This window comes from Entelurus aequoreus, linkage group LG12 (assembly GCF_033978785.1).
Source record: "Entelurus aequoreus isolate RoL-2023_Sb linkage group LG12, RoL_Eaeq_v1.1, whole genome shotgun sequence".
Classification (NCBI taxonomy): Eukaryota; Metazoa; Chordata; class Actinopteri; order Syngnathiformes; family Syngnathidae; genus Entelurus; species Entelurus aequoreus.
This window is the reverse complement of record NC_084742.1, coordinates 16,315,340-16,336,584: the sequence shown is the minus strand read 5'-3', so window position 1 is coordinate 16,336,584 and position 21,245 is coordinate 16,315,340. Positions and strand designations below refer to the sequence as shown.

The following is a 21,245-nucleotide window of genomic DNA, read 5'->3' as shown; positions in this document are numbered from 1 at the left end:
GTTGTTAAAGTCCAAGGGCACGTCTCTCCTCAAGTGGGCATGTGAGTGTGTATGAGTGGATGTGTGCCTGTATGAAAGGTCTGCGTTAGCAAAGTATGACTGTCAAATGTGATTTTAACTGTAAAATTCAATAAAATATATTTGCAAAAAAAAAGAAATGTCACAATGTTGCATACTCGTGATGGTGCAGGTCAACAGTGTTCTGTCAAGAGTAGCAGGAAGCACGGTGTCATAAGATGATGTGAGCTCAGCAAACAAAGAGAAGCTCTCATAAGTTTTTATTTGTTCTTTTTAATTATCGTCTTATTAACTTGTCTTTGTCTGTTTACATGTGTCACCAGAAGGCGAAGTGATCATAATAAGTGTTCAACGACTGAAATGATGGAAGAAACTTCAAGTTCGCTATGATTGATGGTAGTAGTGAGCTAGGCAGGGCAGTGGGCTGCACTGCATTTGTTTACCGAGTCGACACATAATGTACACTAATTGCTGTTCCTCAATTTTATGTGTTCTGATTGGAAAAATGCACCATATTTTTTTTAAACTATACAAATACATGCACTATAAGGAGTAGTAAATACTTTTATTTTGTAGTGGGTGTAGTGGTAGGCTATGCCTACATATCCCAGGGTGCTTTGGGGCTGGGGCTTACTTCCTGGATGACTAGTAAACATGACAGCAACGCTACCTCTCTGTGTCCCTGAGCCATTCTTTATACATGGTGTCAGAGAGTGAAAAAGAACTCAAAAGTTATAACTTTATACTCCTGTGAAGCGGTGGATGTTATCTCTTCATGAATATAGCCTGGAGGAAGCTCAGTGCTGACAATAAAAACGGAGATAAGTGAAGAAAAGTTGCTAAGCTAAAAAAAAAAAAAAAAAAAGCCTGCGACTTGGCTGAGCTACACAAACCTTTCCTGATCGACAACTAAGGGAATATACAATGGCATCTACACAAATATCACACCCAGAACCATTTGACTTCTCAAATCCGTCAGGATGGCCAAGATGGATCAGAAGGTTTGAGAGATTTCGTGTTGTATCTGGATTAACAGAGAAAGAAGAGGAGTATCAGGTGAATTCACTTCTCTATGCTATGGGAGATGCAGCAGATGATATTTTGGCAGTTTTACCGTTGACTGATGAAAACAAAAAGAAGTATGATACAGTTAAAGAAGCATTTGAGCAGCACTGTGTGGGAAAACACAATGTGATTTTTGAAAGGGCCCAGTTTAACATGAGGTTCCAACAAGATGGAGAGAGTGCAGAAGCATTCATCACCACTGTGCACAAGTTAGCAGAACATTGTAACTATAGAGATCTGAAGGAAGAGCTAATAAGAGACAGAATTGTGGTTGGAATAAATGACAGGAGGCTGTCAGAACAGCTACAGATGGACTCAGAATTGACCCTGGTGAAGACAATACAAAGAGTGAGACAAAGTGAAACTGTTAAGAAACAACAGACATTAATGTACAACACTGCTGGAGAAGGAGACTCCAAGATAAATTTAGATGCTGTTCAGACAAGGTTTCAGCGCCTGGGGAAAAAGCCTCAACACTCAAACAAAGGCCAAAGGTCAGACACTCAAGGAGAAAAAGAGTGTGGCCGATGTGGAAAAGGACGCAGACATGCATGGAAAGACTGCCCAGCTAAAGATGTAGAATGTCGCAAGTGTCGCAAAATTGGACATTATGCAGTGGCCTGTTTCAGAGGGAAAGCAGTAAACACAGTCACAGAGTGCCAGTCAGACGGTGACAATGATCAGGAGGACTATGCTTTTCTAGGTGAGGTGCAAACACAGACTACAAGGCCTTGGATGGAAAATATACTACTCAACGGGGAAGCCATTAATTTTAAAATCGACACAGGAGCTGACGTGACATCCATACCGGAAAGTGTCTTTAAACCAACACGAGATGGCAAGTTGGAGAAACCACTTAAGAAACTGTTTGGACCGGGACGCAACCCCCTGAATGTAAAGGGCTGTTTCCAGGGGAAAATGCTGGCAAAAGGCCTCTTTACAGACCAACATGTTTATGTTGTGGCAGGACTGACACAACCACTTCTGGGACTACCAGCCATAGAGGCCATGCAACTGGTTCACAGAGCAGAGGCTGTCACAGCGACACAGCCTGAAACAGATTTCAAAGCAGCGTATCCAGCGGTGTTCCATGGGCTTGGTGAGCTGAAGGAGCCGTACCGCATAGAGCTGAAAAAAGGAGCGACACCTTATGCTCTCTCAACACCCAGACGGGTCCCACTGCCACTGAGAGAGAAAGTGCGTGAAGAACTGGATAGAATGGAAACTATGGGAGTCATATCAAAAGTGACAGAACCAACGGCTTGGTGCTCTGGAATGGTTGTGGTTCCAAAACCAAAGCAGGACAAACTCAGGATCTGTGTAGATCTCACAAAGCTAAACAAAGCAGTGAAAAGAGAACGCCATATTCTTCCTTCCGTCGACCAAACACTTGCGATGATGTCAGAGGCAAAGGTTTTCACAAAACTAGATGCTCGATCTGGATTTTGGCAAATCCCATTAACCCCAAAATCACGACCATTAACCACATTCATCACTCCTTTTGGGAGATATCTGTTCAACCGCCTGCCCTTTGGGATCAAATCCGCTCCAGAACATTTTCAAAGAAGGATGTCACAAATGTTGGAGGATTTTGAGGGCGTGCTGTGTCATGCAGATGATGTTCTTGTGTATGGCCGTGACAGACAGGAACATGACCAAAGACTGCACAGTGTGCTCCAGAAAATGCAGGAGGAAGGCCTCACTTTGAACGAGAAGTGTGAGTTTGCTAAGGAGCACATGATCTTTGTTGGTCACAAGGTTTCGGCAAAAGGCATCGAGCCCGACCCAAACAAAACAAAAGCGATTCTTCAGATGCCAGAGCCTGAATGCGCGGAGGATGTGCGCCGCCTAATAGGCATGGCAAATTACCTGTCCAAATTCTTGCCACAACTGGCTACTGTCACCGTGCCCCTGAAAGACCTACTGAGGGAGAAAAATGAGTGGGTCTGGGGGGAACCTCAACAGACTGCTTTTCAAAAGCTGAAAGAAGGACTGAGCTCACCGACAGCACTTGCTAAATATTCAAATGCAGCAGAGACTCAAGTAGCAGCAGATGCATCAGCATACGGAATAGGTGCTGTTCTCACGCAGAAACAGGCTGATGGCTCATGGCAACCAGTGACGTTTATTTCAAGAGGACTGACAGATACAGAGAAGCGCTATGCGCAGATTGAAAAGGAGGCGCTGGCAGCAACATGGGCGTGCGAAAGACTGACCTCCTACGTGCAGGGTCTACACTTCACACTCCTGACAGACCATAAGCCCCTGGTCCCACTGTTGAGCACCAGAGGTTTGGATGATCTGCCACCAAGGGTTCTGAGATTTCGTCTGCGACTCCTGAGGTATGATTATGACATTGTTCATGTCCCAGGGAAAAACCTCATCACTGCAGACACGCTGTCTAGAGCGCCGCTTCAGGACAAGATGTCACCTGGTGACTTGGAACTTGAAAGAGAGGTCCAGGTGTTTGTGAATGCTGTTGTGTCCTCACTCCCCGCTACAGACACACGATTGGAAGAAATTAAACGGGCACAACAAGCAGATGAAACATGCAAAACAGTGTCACACTACTGTCTGACAGAATGGCCGGAAAAACACACGCTGAGGCCAGACGTTGCCCCCTACTGGAAGGTCAGAGCAGACCTGTATCTTGCAGATGACCTTCTCATGAAAGGCGAGAGACTGGTGATACCACAAGCACTCAGAAGGGAGATCATGACTAAACTTCACGAAGGTCATCAAGGAATCTCCAAATGTCGCTCTAGAGCCAAGGAATCGGTATGGTGGCCTGGAATCACTGCCCACATCAGAGAGGCAGTGGACCAGTGTGAAACGTGCCAAAAATATAGAATCCAGTACAGAGAGCCGCTGATGGAGACCACAGTACCAGATCGCCCATGGCAAAAGGTGGGGATGGACCTGTTTGAATGGAGCAAAAAGACTTACCTGCTTATTGTTGATTATTTTTCTAGGTACATCGAGGTGGCAGAGCTCAGAGTTACGACATCTGAGGCCACCATTGGAGCTGTGAAAGATGCTTTTAGTCATCATGGTTACGCACAGACCGTGGTTTCTGACAATGGGCCCCAGTTTTCGTCGGAGGCATTCAGAGCATTTGCAAAAGAGTGCAGCTTCACACATGTCACGAGCAGTCCTCGCTACCCACAAGCGAATGGTGAAGCGGAGCGTGCTGTTCAAACTGTCAAGAAGCTGTGGGAAAAAGACACTGACCAAGTCAGGGCACTACTGGCATACAGAGCCACACCGCTAGAGCACGGATTCTCACCAGCGCAGTTGCTGATGGGGAGGAACCTGCGCACATCGCTGCCGCAGCCTTCAAGCAAGCTGGACCCTAAATGGCCCGAGCTGCAGGAGTTTCGCCAGAAGGATGAGGAAGGGCGACGCAAGCAAGCTGCAAACTACAACCACCACCACCGTTCCCGTGCGCTCCCAGAGCTCCCGTCTGGACAGAAAGTGTGGGTCACCACGGAAGCGACCCCTGGGACTGTATTGGGAAATGCCCACACACCAAGGTCATACTTGGTAGAGACTGACAGGGGCGTTCTGAGGAGAAACAGAATCCACCTCAGAGCCACAGGTACTCCTCCTGGACAACCACAAGTCACCAGGTCAGGCAGAGTGACAAAGGCTCCTGAGAGACTTGATTTGTAGAACTCTAAAGTATTTCAAGTTCTTGTTTGTGGAAAAAAAAAAAAAAAAAAGAAGTGTAAGCGAAAGATGATTGTAATACTATGTCAGAGTTATTCATTTACAGTGGTCTAAGTTCATCTAAAATGTTTGAATAAGTTTGCTTATTAGTTTGTGTTTGAATATGTTGTTGCTGAACTAAGAAGGGGAGGTGTAGTGGTAGGCTATGCCTACATATCCCAGGGTGCTTTGGGGCTGGGGCTTACTTCCTGGATGACTAGTAAACATGACAGCAACGCTACCTCTCTGTGTCCCTGAGCCATTCTTTATACAGTGGGGAATGTTAGAAATGGTTTGATCAAGTGAAATACCGGTAAGTCAAACAAAAAACAATGGTAGGTATGAAAAACTAACCTATTATTAACCATCTGGAATGGACTTATTCTGTCTCTAAGTAAAAGTGGAGTGGATAGGCTCCAGCCACTTCCAAGATCCAGAGAGGGACAAGCGGTAGGAAATGGATGGATGGAGTGGTAGTTGTTTTTTTTGTAACAATAATTAATTATTGTATGCAGTAACAAACTGACACGATTGTTACTAAATACTTTCTAATACACTTCTGCCTTGGAGACTTTGTATGTATAAGTAATCTGAGTAATATCATTATTAGATATTTTACATTGACAAATGTGGTGTTTTAGACTGCAATATTGTTCAGTTTTTATTACGTCTGTCTAGCTTGTCTGCTTCACTGTTTTGTAGCTTCTAGCTCCTACGAAACTATTGCCTACCATGTTTACCTTTTGTAAATGACTTGACTAAAATAGAAGAAAATAGCAACCGTGTGTGCTTATTGGAGGACATTTAGATGTTAACTGGCTGTCCAGCTTTGCACAAGTAAACACGCTGCAGAACTGCTTGTAGCTGACATAACACATTTTACATGCACGCACATATCGATATTGGATCGGGACACAGACCCAAACACAAGCGAGCATCTCAACGACTATGACGATGAGTTTGTGTTAAATATAAAAGCAAACGCCATCTTGTTTGTCCTCTTCTTCAGCTGGGAGACCTGGGAGTGACATTAGCAAACATCTAGAAGATTAAGCTGAACTCTGCAAGAGCATGGAAAGAAGTGGGAGGATTGTGAGGAGATGTTTGCGTCCATATGCACTTTTTCAGACAGTATGGTTAACGCGTCATAGCACGACTTCTTGTTTACCGTATTTTCCGCACCACAAGGCGCACCGGATTATAAAACGCACCTTCAATGAATGGCATATTTCTAAACTTTGTTCATATATAAGGCGCACCGGATTATAAGGTGCACCTATGCATCCATTAGATGGAGCTGCGCTAAAGGGAATGTCAACAAAACAGTCAGATAGGCCAGTCAAACATTATTAATAGATTACAAACCAGCGTTCCGACAACTCTGTTCACTCCCAAAATGAATAAACAGCTAATTTATTATTTTCCCCGAGGTAAAGTCAGTGACGTGGTGTTTTGTTTATCTTTTAACAAGAGCAAAGTATAACATGTAGTGCAACATTTATATCACATAGTGGAGGGGAACTTTTCCCTGATTCAATAAACACGTAAAAAACAGTGATACTGTTACGGTAAATCAAACGTATTACACTCGAAATAGTGCAGAGCAATAACAATATATCAATAACTCAATGTTGCTCAAACGTTAATGTCACACAACACAACACACAAAATAAACATGTAAAGCTCACTTTATGAAGTTATTGCTCATCCACGAATCCCTTGAATACTTCTTCTTCAGTGTCCGAAATAAACAGTTGGGCGGATATGGCTCCGTCCCGTCGAAGTCGTCATTAATCGAGTCAGTGTCGCTGCTGCTCTATTCCCGTGTTCTACTGCGTGATTGATCGTCTTAAGTTTAAACTCTGCGTCGTAAGCCTGTCCTTAATAGGAGCCATTTTGGAATATTTACATAAACAACAAATGGAAAATAAAACGGCACGCCTCACGCAGTCATATATCCGAGCATGCACCGCACGCTTCTTCTTCTACGGGGGCGGCTGCTTACTGTAGAAGAAGAACTTCTTCTACGGGGGAAAATGAAGTCGGCGGCTGCTTACCGTAGTTGCAATCGATTGATTGATTGAAACTTTTACCTGTTGGAGGCTCAATATTGGTCCATATATAAGGCGCACCGGATTATAAGGCGCACTGTCAGCTTTTGACAAAATTGGAGGTTTTTAGGTGCGCCTTATAGTGCGGAAAATACGGTACTTTTAGCTGATCAACAGAATTGTTGTCTTGCAGAGGTTGTGAGTAATGATCAACTTCCTGGGGATTGAGCATGAAAACATTAATTCTTGTTAATATTTTTTATTTTGTCAGTATCTTAAAAACTATACAACAAAAAAACTTTAAATTACAGCTCTTCCTTTCTCATGTGTTTTTGAGTAGGTCACAACACGCTAAGCTACTCTATTCTTCTTTGGCCAATGGCGTCGCAATGAAGAGATGGTCGTCTGTTTGCTGAATATGCAACCTTTTGAACAATGCTACCTAATCATCTACACTGTAGCCAATGTTCTAGAAAAGTGCAAAAATAATGGTGATTAACACAAAACCTTTCAGTACAAAACTATTTATTGATGGGCTCAGAAGGAGTGAATAAAGTTAAAGTAAGAATTGAGGAAGCCAGTGGGGTCTTCCAGCTGGGGGTAGTGACTGATGTGCTCGTCTAAAACGCTGACTGTTGACCGCTGCACCAGCTTCCTGCAGGAATCACGGTGGACACTTAATACCTCTCTTGCACCGGTAGTATTTGGAAGTGAGAGTATTTCTAGATGGTGTGTTTCTACTTCTAACAGAACAAAGTGATGGTGGGCAAGCTTTAATAGCTTTAAACCAGCATGAAATAAGATATGAAGGTGGAAAAAGGAAAGGTACTCACTGGTAAAGACGGATGAAGCGTGGATGCGGGTTGACTGGATCCAGGGGGCCATAGATCATGTGCACTGAAAGACAAAATGGAGGGCAGGGTTAGACAGACACAGAGCAAGGCAACACTGTTGGCAGAAGTATTATAAACCACAGGAAATTATTAAAGTAAACATACCGGTATAATACAAACTAGGAGCTACAGCGTTTACTTGATGCCATATTTAAACACATAGCAAGAGTGCCAAACTTTACCCCAGATTACCAATATACTTGTGGTGGCGGGGGCGTGGCTACGGTTGTGGCCTATGTTACATTTTTGTATAATTTGCATAATAAGAGATGATGCATATATTTTCTATAGAAAGCTAAACATTTTTATCGATTTATTAAAAATCAAATCTGTGTTATTAGTATTAACATATATCTTTATCTTATATCGTTTTGCTCTATTTTTCAATTGTTGCTGCTTGTTGTAAAATGTAACAGGCTACACTGAATGTACATATATAACATATACATATAAATATATATACACATATAAATATATATACACATATATATATAAATATATACACACATACATACACACACACACACACACACACACACACACACACACACACACACACACACACACACACACACACACACACACACACACACACACACACACACACACACACACACACACACACACACACACACACACACACACACACACACTACCGTTCAAAAGTTTGGGGTCACATTGAAATGTCCTTATTTTTGAAGGAAAAGCACTGTACTTTTCAATGAAGATAACTTTAAACTAGTCTTAACTTTAAAGAAATACACTCTATACATTGCTAATGTGGTAAATGACTATTCTAGCTGCAAATGTCTGGTTTTTGGTGCAATATCTACATAGGTGTATAGAGGCCCATTTCCAGCAACTATCACTCCAGTGTTCTAATGGTACAATGTGTTTGCTCATTGGCTCAGAAGGCTAATTCATGATTAGAAAACCCTTGTGCAATCATGTTCACACATCTGAAAACGGTTTAGCTCGTTACAGAAGCTACAAAACTGACCTTCCTTTGAGCAGATTGAGTTTCTGGAGCATCACATTTGTGGGGTCAATTAAACACCCAAAATGGCCAGAAAAAGAGAACTTTCATCTGAAACTCGACAGTCTATTCTTGTTCTTAGAAATGAAGGCTATTCCACAAAATTGTTTGGGTGACCCCAAACTTTTGAACGGTAGTGTATATATATATATATATATATATATATATATATATATATATATATATATATATATATATATATATATATATATATATATATATATATATATATATATATACAGTGGGGCAAAAAAGTATTTAGTCAGCCACCCATTGACAATCAATGGGTGGCTGACTAAATACTTTTTTGCCCCACTGTATATACATACATACATACATACATACATACATACATACATACATACATACATACATACATACATACATACATACATACATACATACATACATACATACATACATACATACATATATATATATATATATATATATATATATATATATATATATATATATGTACATATATGAATATATATGTGTATATATATGTATGTATGTATATATATATATGTATATATATATACACAGTATATTTATAGATATTGCACCAAAAACCAGACATTTGCAGCTAGAATAGTCATTTACCACATTAGCAATGTATAGAGTGTATTTCTTTAAAGTTAAGACTAGTTTAAAGTTATCTTCATTGAAATGTACAGTGCTTTTCCTTCAAAAATAAGGACATTTCAATGTGACCCCAAACTTTTGAACGGTAGTGTGTATATATACATATATATATATATATTAAATATGTATTATATATATATATATATATATATATATATATATATATATATATATATATATATATATATATATACATATTAGGGCTGCAACAACTTATCGATTAAATCGATTAAAATTGATTATAAAAATAGTTGGCAATTAATTTAGTCATCGATTCGTTGGATCTATGCTATGCGCATGCGCTGAGGCTACGTTTTTATTTTTTTCCAACCTTTATTTATAAACTGCAACATTTACAAACAGCTGAGAAACAATAATCAAAATAATAGGGGTGTAACGGTACGTGTATTTGTATCGAACCGTTTCGGTACGGGGGTTTCGGTTCAGTGCGGAGGTGTACCGAACGAGTTTCCACACGGACATATTAAGTAGCGTACTGCACGTTGTGTAAACAATACTCAAAATGCTGGACATTTGAGGCATTTAAGAAACTCAGGAGAGACAGAGAGAGCGAGAGAGTTGTGATAAACGCGCATGCGTCGTCAGGCTCTGCTTTTCATCGATAGATTTATCAGATTTAATTTTTTATTATGTATAGCAGGGGTGTCAAAAGTGTGCATTTTTGTAACATTTTCCTTGTTTTATTTGGCAAGTTGAAAGAACATGGCGCCTGTATGCTGTTTTTTTTCAATAAAATACTGGAAAGGATAGAAATGTAGTTTGTCTCTTTTATCCAATTATTAATAGATTAATCGAAGTAATAATCGACAGATTAATCGATTATCAAATTAATCGTTAGTTGCAGCCCTAATATATATATATATATATATATATATATATATATATATATATATATATATATATATATATATATATATATATATATATATATATATATGTGTATATATTTATATATATATAAATAACCTAAAACATTTTTAAAGGTAAACATAATTTTTAAGTGGCGGCTTTTGTTTTGTCGTGGCGGTTTACATGTAGGGTAAACCTTGAATGCTGTGAAGGTGTATGTTTTCACTTACAGGGTACAAAGGTGGATGTGAGGGCACCAACCCATCTCTCTCTGTGCTTTAACCTCTGGTTGATGTACTGCAGAACACTAAAAACAAAGCAAAATAAAAATACAATTAAATTTCCCCATGATAAACAGCAGTATTTAAGAGAAATCTTAATCTCCCACGCCAAATAATTTAATTAAGAAAATGTTGATTCCGGTTGCAAAAATCCTTGAAATTGCCACAAATACACCAAGAGTGAAAGCTACTAGAATTTAAGCCATGTTTACTTCCGTAAACACATAAGAGAGCATGTGTAACATTATGGCATCATTTGCCACTTGAGTTGCTATTCTGTTTACTTTGGAACTTTTTTTTTTGTAGTGTGAACAACTACATGACAAGATCAAGGTTACCAAAAAGTCACCCTGCAGTGTGGACATGGCCTAAAAACCTTAATGTAAACACGCACACCTGTCCAAAACCAGGTTTCCATCATTGTATCGCAGACCCGTCCACATGTCCCAGAATTCGGCGTCTGTGGGTTGCGTGTACGGCCCAAAAACCTCCCCGATCCTGCCAGTGTAGAGAAACAACAAGAGTGAGTTTTGTACATGTTCGAAATGTAACAATATGAACATGTCATATCAGTTATTGTGACCAAAATAATCAGTTATCATTATCACAACATTGTTGAATGTGCTAAAAAGCGACACACTGAAATATTTTAACTATAGTCCATGAGCCAAAACCCTAAAATTGGCCTCCTGCAATCGAACAGATGGGCAAAAAGTTGGGATTGGTCAAGCTTTTTGAAAGTTCACTGCAGTGTCAATTTCCAGAGTTGATTTGAAACAATAAAATATGTTGATTTTTGAGTTTTGTTGTGATTACAACAGTACTGATGTCGGTTATATTATTTTGGTAAGTCAGCAGTGTTAATGTCATCTTTACTCACTACATCTTAGCCTTCTTAACCTTGGATGTGTAAATAAACCAATAAAAATGTTACCCTGTATAATGTGATTCACAAAAGTCCTCTCTTTGCTACTTCCCACTAACAGCGGTATTAAAGACAATTTTCTTACTTGCTCGCTCATGCACCCAGAGGAATTGGCACCAACTGGTGGTGCAAACAAATATTATCTGCAGGGCCTTTTGGCAACTGCCAAGGTAATTTAAAGGCCTACTGAAAATATTTTTTTTTATTTAAACGGGAATAGCAGATCCATTCTATGTGTCATACTTGATCATTTCGCGATATTGCCATATTTTTGCTGAAAGGATTTAGTAGAGAAAATCGACGATAAAGTTCGCAACTTTTGCTCGCTGATAAAAAAAAAGCCTTGCCTATACCGGAAGTAGCGTGACGTCACAGGAGCTAGTATTCCTCACAATTCCCCATTGTTTACAATGGAGCGAGAGAGATTCGGACCGAGAAAGTGACGATTACCCCATTAATTTGAGCGAGGATGAAAGATTCGTAGATGAGGAACGTTACAGTGAAGGACTTGAGAGGCAGTGATGGACGTATCTTTTTTCGCTCTGACCGTAACTTAGGTACAAGCTGGCTCATTGGATTCCACACTCTCCTTTTTCTATTGTGGATCACGGATTTGTATTTTAAACCACCTCATCTGCTCATCAACACCCGTGCTCACCTGCGTTCCAGCGATCGACAGAAGGACAAAGGACTTCACCCGATGCGTTTGGCGGCCCGGAGACGTAGGATTGATTGATTGATTGAGACTTTTATTAGTAGGTTGCACAGTGAAGTACATATTCCGTACAATTGACCACTAAATGGTAACACCCGAATAAGTTTTTCAACTTGTTTAAGTCGGGGTCCACTTAAATTGATTCATGATACAGATATATACTATCATATATACTATCATCATAATACAGTCATCACACAAGATAATCACATTGAATTATTTACATTATTTACAATCAGGAGTGTGGAGGGGGGGTGGGGTGGGGGGGTGGGGATATGGACATCAAGTAGTGGACATAGGAAGTCAAGGTGAGGTCGGCGGCTAGCGCGTCTGCTCTCCAACAAAGTCCTCCTGGTTGTGTTGCTGTAGTCCGCTGCTAATACACCGATCCCACCTACAACTGTCTTCTTTGCAGCCTTCATTGTTCATTAAACAAATTGCAAAAGATGTCCAGAATACTGTGGAATTATGAAATGAAAACAGAGCTTTTTGTATAGGATTCTACGGGGTACCATAACTTCCGTTAAACTGACTTTGTCACGCGCATACGTCATCATACCGCGACGTTTCAGCCGGATATTTCCCGGGAAATTTTAAATGTCACTTTATAAGTTAACCCGGCCGTATTGGCATGTGTTGCAATGTTAAGATTTCATCATTGATATATAAACTATCAGACTGCGTGGTCGGTAGTAGTGGGTTTCAGTAGGCCTTTAAATCATTAGTAGTGGCACACAAATGATGAAATTTGCAACATTGGAGAATGCCCACTATTGGTGAATAGCATTTTTATGGTCAAAATCGTGAAGTGAAGTGAAGTGAATTACATTTATATAGCGCTTTTTCTCAAGTGACTCAAAGCGCTTTACATTGTGAAACCCAATATCTAAGTTACATTTAAACCAGTGTGGGTGGCACTGGGAGCAGGTGGGTAAAGTGTCTTGCCCAAGGACACAACGGCAGTGACTAGGATGGCGGAAGCGGGGATCGAACCTGCAACCCTCAAGTTGCTGGCACGGCCGCTCTACCAACCGAGCTATACCGTGAATGATTCTAAATATTGTTAAAATACTCCTTTGCAAAGGTTATCATGCCAATTAATAATCTGGACATAGGAATAATAAAATAGCAACAATAATTTTCCCTTTTTATTGCGATTGGTAGTCTGGCTCACAGACTACTAGGGATGCACCGATCAATCGGTATCAGTCGATTTTCGTGAAAAAGTCTATGATCCCCATTACCGATTTTTAATGCCGATCAACTAACGCTGATCTCTTCTGGCTGACACTGTATTTATTTTTAGTCCTGTGGCTGACATGCGGCTAACAGCTAATTGTGTGTTTCCCGGCACAATGTGGAGCCGTTTTCTTAAGATAAAAATAATCATCTCTATTACATCAAATAAATTGCATTTCTTAGTGTCTCAAGAATCATCATCATGTATTCACTGGACGACGAGGCTAAACATATTACACACCAAGAGAAAGCCAGTAGCAGGCATGCTAATAGTTAAGCTAACCACTAAGCTACCTTTAAACAGCACAAGAATAGGTGCTTTGTAATGTTTAAGAAGTGTAGAATGAAGCACGTTATAGCAGAAAGTTAGCGGTTATATCAATAAATTAACAAATAGATTAATAAGAGTTACAGAGAAGATAACATAGTAAGTTGGTGTGTCAATATTAGGAATGTAACGATTAATGATATTTAAGACAACCGCTGTAAACGTCCTGACTCCTATTATTATGGTTTGACATTAAAGTTATGGAAAAAAACGTGATTGATAACTGCACTTTGATAAACTCACAAACCGACTGGCGCCAGCTCGCTAACTTTTATGCTGACATAAAAACAAGAGACAATAATGTATTTTTGTATGAAGAAACGACATACACCAATCTAAACTTATATAAACACATTGTTGTTTGAGCAACTAAGTAATTAAATTGTGCACATTGAATCTACAAGCTGTGCTCTCTTGAGACAGGAAGATCATTCTATACTCAGAGGAATACAAGACGGAGGTGTTCTTATGGTGCGTTCAAGGACTGCTGAACAGAGTAGGACAATGCCCGCCAGAAATAAATAACAATATTAGATTTTATTTGTTACACACTTTTCATTTAAAAAAACAACCACTTAGTGCTACACTACAAACCAATATTTAAAAGAATTAAAGCTTAATTAAAACATAAAAAATACAAAGACTAAAACTCTATCGGTGAAACATAAGCAATACAAAACATGAAAAATAGTGGGTTTTCGTGCGTCTATTTATTTTAGTTATTTAAAAAAAAAATAACTTGGTCAAAAGTGTTCAGTGTGTTTATCAGTACTTTTTTAGCACATTCAACTATACTGCGATAATATTAAACATGATAATTTTGGTCACAATATTTGTGATATGACATGTTCATACGGTTACATTCAGGAGTAAACAACACGAAATAGGAGGGCAATTCGATCCATAAATTGGTGGTGTTGATACCAAAGGTAGTATCAGTATATGAACAAATACTAGTGTGACTTATTTTCTCAAAATCTTTTTTTGTTGTTTTTGTTGATGTTAACAAATTCAGGGAGTAAATCCCTGGACAGATTTGAATGAAAAATAGACAGTAGGTTTTACTTACAGTATGTTTAGTGTCTACTATTGACTCTATTTTTATCAAACAATTATTTAAAATACTAGAGAATAAGGAACTAGTTTAAATATTGTGTTGATGTTTTTAAACCCTTGGTATCACTCATTATAAATACAATGAAACGTTTACAGTTAATACATTTGATCGATATTGGTATCGGACAATCTTACTCATGGATGATCAGTACCAGAATCGTCAGCATAAAACCCTGATTAGAATGTCCCTAATTTGAAACAAGTTGTATTGATTTATTTCTTTAAATGTATCTTCTTCCATTTAGATTTGGAGCAAGACATTTGCAATGAGGAAAGACGTTAATGTGTTTTGTATTCAAATTAGCATTTAAGATAGTGAGAGATTACTGTGCTAGCTGCTTCTCAAGGAATTGAGCAGTATTGCCGTAAATTAATCTAAAGTCAAATAATTAATCACGGTTTTACGATAATTACAATTGAAAACGGTAATACTATCCCTCATGAATCTTACCGCGGTTTATCATTGTACCGTTAAATGTTACATTCTTTGTTGGCATTGTAAATGTCTTGCTGGACTAGACTGACCCCTTCTGGAAGATCTTGTAGTTGGTGAGACGCATCAGGACTGGAGCCAGGAAACTGGAGTCCTTGAGGAGCTTTGGGAGACAAAATGGATCTCACTGAGACAACCTGTCATCAATTAAAGTGACCCAATTAAGGCTATGTGGAAGGGCTATTACGGGACTGACCATCTGCAGCAGGCGAGGGTGGTGGGCTTCTGGAAATAAGCCTGTGGGAACCCCAAGAGAACTAGGTTACAATGGTGAACCAGAACTTTTCAGAATATATGTTTAGAGAAAACTTGCCTCCATTGGAGAGACACAGGCTGTTGATGGTGAGGTGACCAGTGCGGTTCTGGTCACTCCTGTCCCAAAGAGATTAACAGTCAGTGAAATCATTTCAGTCCTCTAGAACAGTGGTTCTCAAATGGGGGTACGCGTACCCATGGGGGTACTTGAAGGTATGCCAAGGGGTACGTGAGATTTTTTTTTTTTATATTCTAAAAATAGCAACAATTCAAAAAACCTTTATAAATATATTTATTGAAAAATACTTCAACAAAATATGAATGTAAGTTCATACACTGAACATCAAATCAAGTAGGCTATTCCATTCATTACCATAAACCCAGAGTTTCCCCCTTGCCATGATGGTTTGACCCTCACTAAAATGTCTGTCAAAAAGAACTGTGAAAAGAAATGCAACAATGCATTATTCAGTGTTGACAGCTAGATTTTTTTGTGGACATGTTCCATAAATATTGATGTTAAAGATTTATTTTTTTGTGAAGAAATGTTTAGGATTAAGTTCATGAATCCAGATGGATCTCTATTACAATCCCCAAAGAGGGCACTTTAAGTTGATGATTACTTCTATGTGTAGAAATCTTTATTTATAATTGAATCACTTGTTTATTTTTCAACAAGTTTTCAGTTATTTTTATATCTTTTTTTCAATAGTTCAAGAAAGACCACTACAAATGAGCAATATTTTGCACTGTTATACAATTTAATAAATCAGAAACTGATGACATAGTGCTGTATTTTACCTCTGTATCTCTTTTTTTCAACCAAAAATGCTTTGCTCTGATTAGGGGGTACTTGAATAAAAAAAATGTTCACAGGGGGTACATCACTGAAAAAAGGTTGAGAACCACTGCTCTAGAATGAGAACCTTTGTTGTAACCAAACTCACCTGTAGAGCAGCTCAAGCGCCACTGTGTCTCCATAGTCATGTGAAACCAGGTTGACGCGCTGATTGGCCAGACCCATGTGAGCCAGCAGGGCTTCCACCATGCTAGCTTGCTCAAAGATGGAGTACTTGTGTGGTCGCTAAGCAAAACGAATTGACTAATAAAAGGTAATATGTTGATTGACAGATTGGCTTACTCACAGGCTTGTCGCTGAAGCCAAAACCCAAGAAGTCTGGCGCTATGACCCGGTTAAAGCGCTGAGTGAGAGGCTCCCAAATCTATTAGACATATTGTGTTATGATTACAAAAACACTAACCAAGCGTTTTCTATTTTGGTGATCTAACCTTGTTCCAGTCATAGCTGGAGGTGGGGAAGCCGTGGAGAAGGACGACAATGTCAGAGCTCCCCAAAGCGCCATGAGAGTCTGTGGGAACACACACCCACACACAAACCTTGCACTGACTGACTTGGAAAATGGAGGGCAGCAGAAGCATGTTACGAAAAATGAGAAATACACTAGTGATGCTTTTTAAAGCTGCCAACCTGCTCGTTTCTCTCAGTAAAACAAAGTGATTGTAGATTATCATTGAAAAAACAAAGCACATTATTTCCAGAATAGATATACATTTACATACATCAGTGAGGTGTGGCCATATTCATGGCTGGTGTGGCACTGACTCTTTTTTATGAAACTTTCAATTCTCGGGCTCTAATCGATGCTGAACACCCTGGCATAAACACTCTACGCTGTTGGTTAGGGCCACGGCCACCAGGGGGCCACACATGATTATGGCGACTGGTCACTTCATTATCTGATCATCACTTGGTTGGTGCGCTCTGCAGGTGTCTGCTTGTTCTACTTTGATGGACTGAATTACATCATAGATCAAATTAAATTATACTTGTTTCTGCTAAGCTGTGAGTCAACATGTCTTTTAATAGTTTTAGTTTGGTTTAGCAGCATCGCGGCCGTGTCCGTTCACATGCCTGTGGAGATAATTGCTAATTTATCATCGCTTTGAATGCCACCAATAGAACCTTTATTTAACCAGATAAGAAACTCATTGAGATCAAGATCTCTTTCACAAGGGTGACCTGGCCAAGAGGTCAACAGCACATGTCACAGAGCAGTTTCAAAAAAGTAATACGTTGAGACATACATTTTAAAATACATAAAAGAGAACTGTAAAACAATAAAGATTTACACCTTTTAAAAACACAGGCACTGTGCAAAAGTCTCTTGCTGTTTGTCCCTCAGGACAGAACGGAAGTCTCCAAATGGAAGTAGTTCAGTGAGTTTCAGTTTCGTCTGCAATGCATTCCATGCCATAGGAGCAGCAATGCCAAAAGCTCTTTTGCCAAATTCAGTCCGTACATGGGGAACAGTTAAAACATACACATTGTTAGAACGTAATGCATAAGAGCTGTTTTTTCTTTGTAACAAAGTAGACAAGTATGGAGGCATTAAACCTAAAAGAGCCTTCTAAATGATAGTCAGCCAATGTGTGTATCTACGTGCACTCAATGAAGATAAGTCTGACTTCATATACAGTTGACAGTGGTGGGTGAGACTACGACAGCCAGTAACAAATCTTAGTGCTGAGTGAAAAACAGTGTCCAAGGACTGGAGGCATTTAGATGAAGATTAGACCATTATGATAGATGAACGTATTTCTAAAACAACCCTGCTATTTAAACTTATAATGTAACCAAACGTTCCCTAATGATAGCACGTCTAAAAAAAACAGCATTTTTTTTTCCAATTTATTGTGTTTTGTTTACTTTTTTGAATAATACTGAAGCGGCATAGAAGTTTTGAATGGGCTTCAGTGCGGTAAGAGAATTTTCTGTTCCCCTTTGACTTATTAACATATTTGTATTCCCTTTCATATAAATGTATCTGGAATATAAACACGACTACTGAACATATTGGAATGAACTGAATCGTAGTTATCTATTTAGTCTTTTTGTTTATTGTTCTTACGTGATTATTTTTAGTGAATACAATTCTTTACACAACTTCTAAAATATGAATTATACATTATTTAAGAATATCCAATTATAAACGTACTTGAACTTCTTTGTTATTTGTGTATTTAATGCAGTCAGTCAGGCTCTCATAGCCAAATGCACTGATGGTTACTAAGAGTGACATATTGCTGTTAATTGGATCTCCGCAAAGTAGGATTTGAACAATGCTGTTTATTAATAACAAAGCACTATCATTCACCTGCAAAACCTCTTGTCACTTTGTTGTAAATATACTTCTTATTTTAGTTGCGCTTTTACCTATGCCAGTTTAGGTACACCCCCACCCCCTTACTGTACAGCACCCTGATGTAGATGTATTTTTGTTTTGTTAATCGATTAGCAATACTCCTTGTGGTTAGAGTGTCTGCCCTGAGATCGGTAGGTTGTGAGTTCAAACCCCGGCCGAGTCATACCAAAGACTATAAAAATGGGACCCATTACCTCACTGTTTGACACTCAGCATCAAGGGTTGGAATTGGGGGTTAAATCGCCAAAAATTATTCCCGGGCGCGGCCACCGCTGCTGCTCACTGCTCCCCTCAACTCCCAGGGGGTGATCGGGGTGATGGGTCAAATGCAGAAAATAATTTCACCACACCTAGTGTGTGTGTGACTATCATTGGTACTTTAACTTTTAACGTATGATGTCAAGCTTACTTTAAACACATTACACATGCAGTAGAAAGTTGTGTGCAATAAATGTTTCTGCAAATATTACATTTGCAACATGCTGACAAACACAAATTGACAAGCGCCATCCAACCCAGTTTGTGGAGGAAAGCATTTTTAGACTTAGACTTCCTTTATTGTCATTCAAATTTGAACTTAAAATATTAAAGTTCGGTGATTTGGTAAAATTGCAAACAGTTAAAATGATGTACAAAGCAAACTATAACCTGCTACCAAAGAATGTACAACAATTCTTCTCAACTAAAGAGAAATATAACCTTAGAGGAAAATCTAATTTAAAACATTTGTGTGCACATACAACACTTGGAACCTTTAGCATATCAGTATGTGGAATTAAATTATGGAATGGATTAAGTAATGAAGTTAAACATTGTACTGATATGATCCAGTTTAAGAGGTTGTTCAAATTAATAGTGCTTACAAAGTACAAAGAAGAAGAATTATGAGAAATACTTTCAACATGATTGAAAATACGATATTTTTCATCTCAGTATATTAATAATGACTGAATCCATTAATTACATATTACAAAACTGTTGTGATGTTATTTTATTATAAAAAGGTCAGTAAATGATTATATATATATTTGTAAACGCTCTGAAGTGGGAAAGGGGTAGGATTAAATAAGCTTTGCTTCTTCCTACTCCTTTTCGGACATGATGTAAAGTGAAATGATATGCAACTGTGATGTATTATTCTGTAAGTGTGTTCATGTTTGAAATAAACTAAAGAAAGAAAGAAAATAACTTTACAGTACAGGTAAGAACGACATTTCGTTGCATTAGCTCGTGGTTGTGCAGGATACAAGAGCAATAAGGTGCAGAGTGTTTGCATTTACAAAAGAAGGTGCAGATAAAAATAGATGGATTACTGTACAGAGAAATATATTGCACTTTTGCATATACATCCACGCTTAAGACTTTTTTGTATACGAGTATCCTCAATGGGATGTCCATGAAGACATGTCAGAATGGGGATGCCAATTTCGTCACAAGACTAACTGCTGAGTTGGTCTAAATTGGCCCTAAATCCAACAGAAGGCAATAATAGGGTCTATATTGTCTTTATAATCCAGCGAGTTAATCCGTTTTGGGGGGGAATTGAGGGTATTATGATCATGAGGGAATTGTATGAATACTGTTACCTGTGTAGAAGATGTCGCTGCCTCTGAAGGTGAACAATCTGCCAGCATTGTGCCACTTCTGAAGCGCAGGTGATAGTTGAGGCGGCGGGATGTGCAGGTAGACGGCCAGCAGCGGGACGCAGATCAGTAAGACATGTAACCACCACTCTTTCATTGTGGAGAGTTTATAGACGACGGGAGGTCATGCCTGCCTCCCCTAGGACAACAAAAATAACATGAGAAGTCAAACGTGTGGCGTTTTAACCCCCTAATACTGGGACTAGTATACCTCCCAGCAGGCTAGCTTACAAATAATGTCGATTTTATAGGCATGGCTCGTAAAATTTAACAAAAAATATCCCTACACGACCGAATGTCTTACAATGTGTAATACTGTAGTGTTAGGGAAACATGTAGATTGTTCTAGGGGTTTTGAAACTCACATTAAAATGTCGAACGGAGTCAGGAGAGGACCTTCGAACTGTGATTAGCTTCCATCCGTCGCACACACAGTACAAGCAGAGCAGAGACAAGTTACAAAAGGAGGTCTCACTCCTCTTGCATTCCATCGCTACTAGTTCTCAGTTTCGCCTTTAGAAATTAATTTATTTCAGTTCCACTTCCACAGATGAAAAAATGTGATATAGCGTGTTTTACTACGCAATATTGTTGCTGCTGTTTTTTTAGTGCAACTGACACCAGTAGTTATGCAAAGAGAGTGTGGCTCTTCGTCGTCATACACGTTCTTTGATTGTTCGGGCATTACAGGGTCACAGAGAAGAAGTGACAACAGACGCCTGTTGCCCTCTATTGGT

The 21,245-nt window shown here is 39.1% G+C and overlaps 2 protein-coding genes across 2 annotated transcripts; one reads left to right on the top strand and one right to left on the bottom strand.

Annotated features, from left to right (window-relative positions):
- The first annotated feature begins 644 nt into the window (after positions 1 to 644).
- Positions 645 to 4,232, top strand: LOC133661588 (uncharacterized protein K02A2.6-like). The gene is made up of 2 exons (XM_062064893.1): positions 645 to 3,990; positions 4,056 to 4,232. Exons 1-2 carry the CDS (start codon positions 943 to 945, stop codon positions 4,092 to 4,094), a joined length of 3,087 nt encoding a protein of 1,028 aa, XP_061920877.1. The 5' UTR covers positions 645 to 942; the 3' UTR covers positions 4,095 to 4,232.
- A 560-nt stretch (positions 4,233 to 4,792) lies between these two features.
- On the bottom strand, positions 4,793 to 21,145 carry mest (mesoderm specific transcript). Its single transcript, XM_062064894.1, has 12 exons — positions 20,874 to 21,145; positions 20,452 to 20,647; positions 16,932 to 17,011; positions 16,787 to 16,864; positions 16,589 to 16,725; positions 15,700 to 15,758; positions 15,583 to 15,623; positions 15,419 to 15,489; positions 10,967 to 11,068; positions 10,520 to 10,596; positions 7,676 to 7,739; positions 4,793 to 7,497 (listed from the first exon to the last, which is right to left on the bottom strand). Exons 2-12 carry the CDS (start codon positions 20,603 to 20,605, stop codon positions 7,380 to 7,382), a joined length of 981 nt encoding a protein of 326 aa, XP_061920878.1. The 5' UTR covers positions 20,606 to 20,647; positions 20,874 to 21,145; the 3' UTR covers positions 4,793 to 7,379.
- Positions 21,146 to 21,245: the final 100 nt, after the last annotated feature.

Coding starts and splice junctions, on each gene's coding strand:
- mest (XM_062064894.1), bottom strand. CDS start 20,605: ATGAAAGAGTGGTGGTTACATGTCTTACTGATCTGCGTCCCGCTGCTG. Junction 16,865..16,931: donor CCAGCTATGACTGGAACAAG/GTTAGATCACCA, acceptor TATGTCTAATAG/ATTTGGGAGCCTCTCACTCA. Junction 15,490..15,582: donor ACCCTCGCCTGCTGCAGATG/GTCAGTCCCGTA, acceptor TGTCTCCCAAAG/CTCCTCAAGGACTCCAGTTT.
- LOC133661588 (XM_062064893.1), top strand. CDS start 943: ATGGCATCTACACAAATATCACACCCAGAACCATTTGACTTCTCAAAT. Junction 3,991..4,055: donor CAGATCGCCCATGGCAAAAG/GTGGGGATGGAC, acceptor TTATTTTTCTAG/GTACATCGAGGTGGCAGAGC.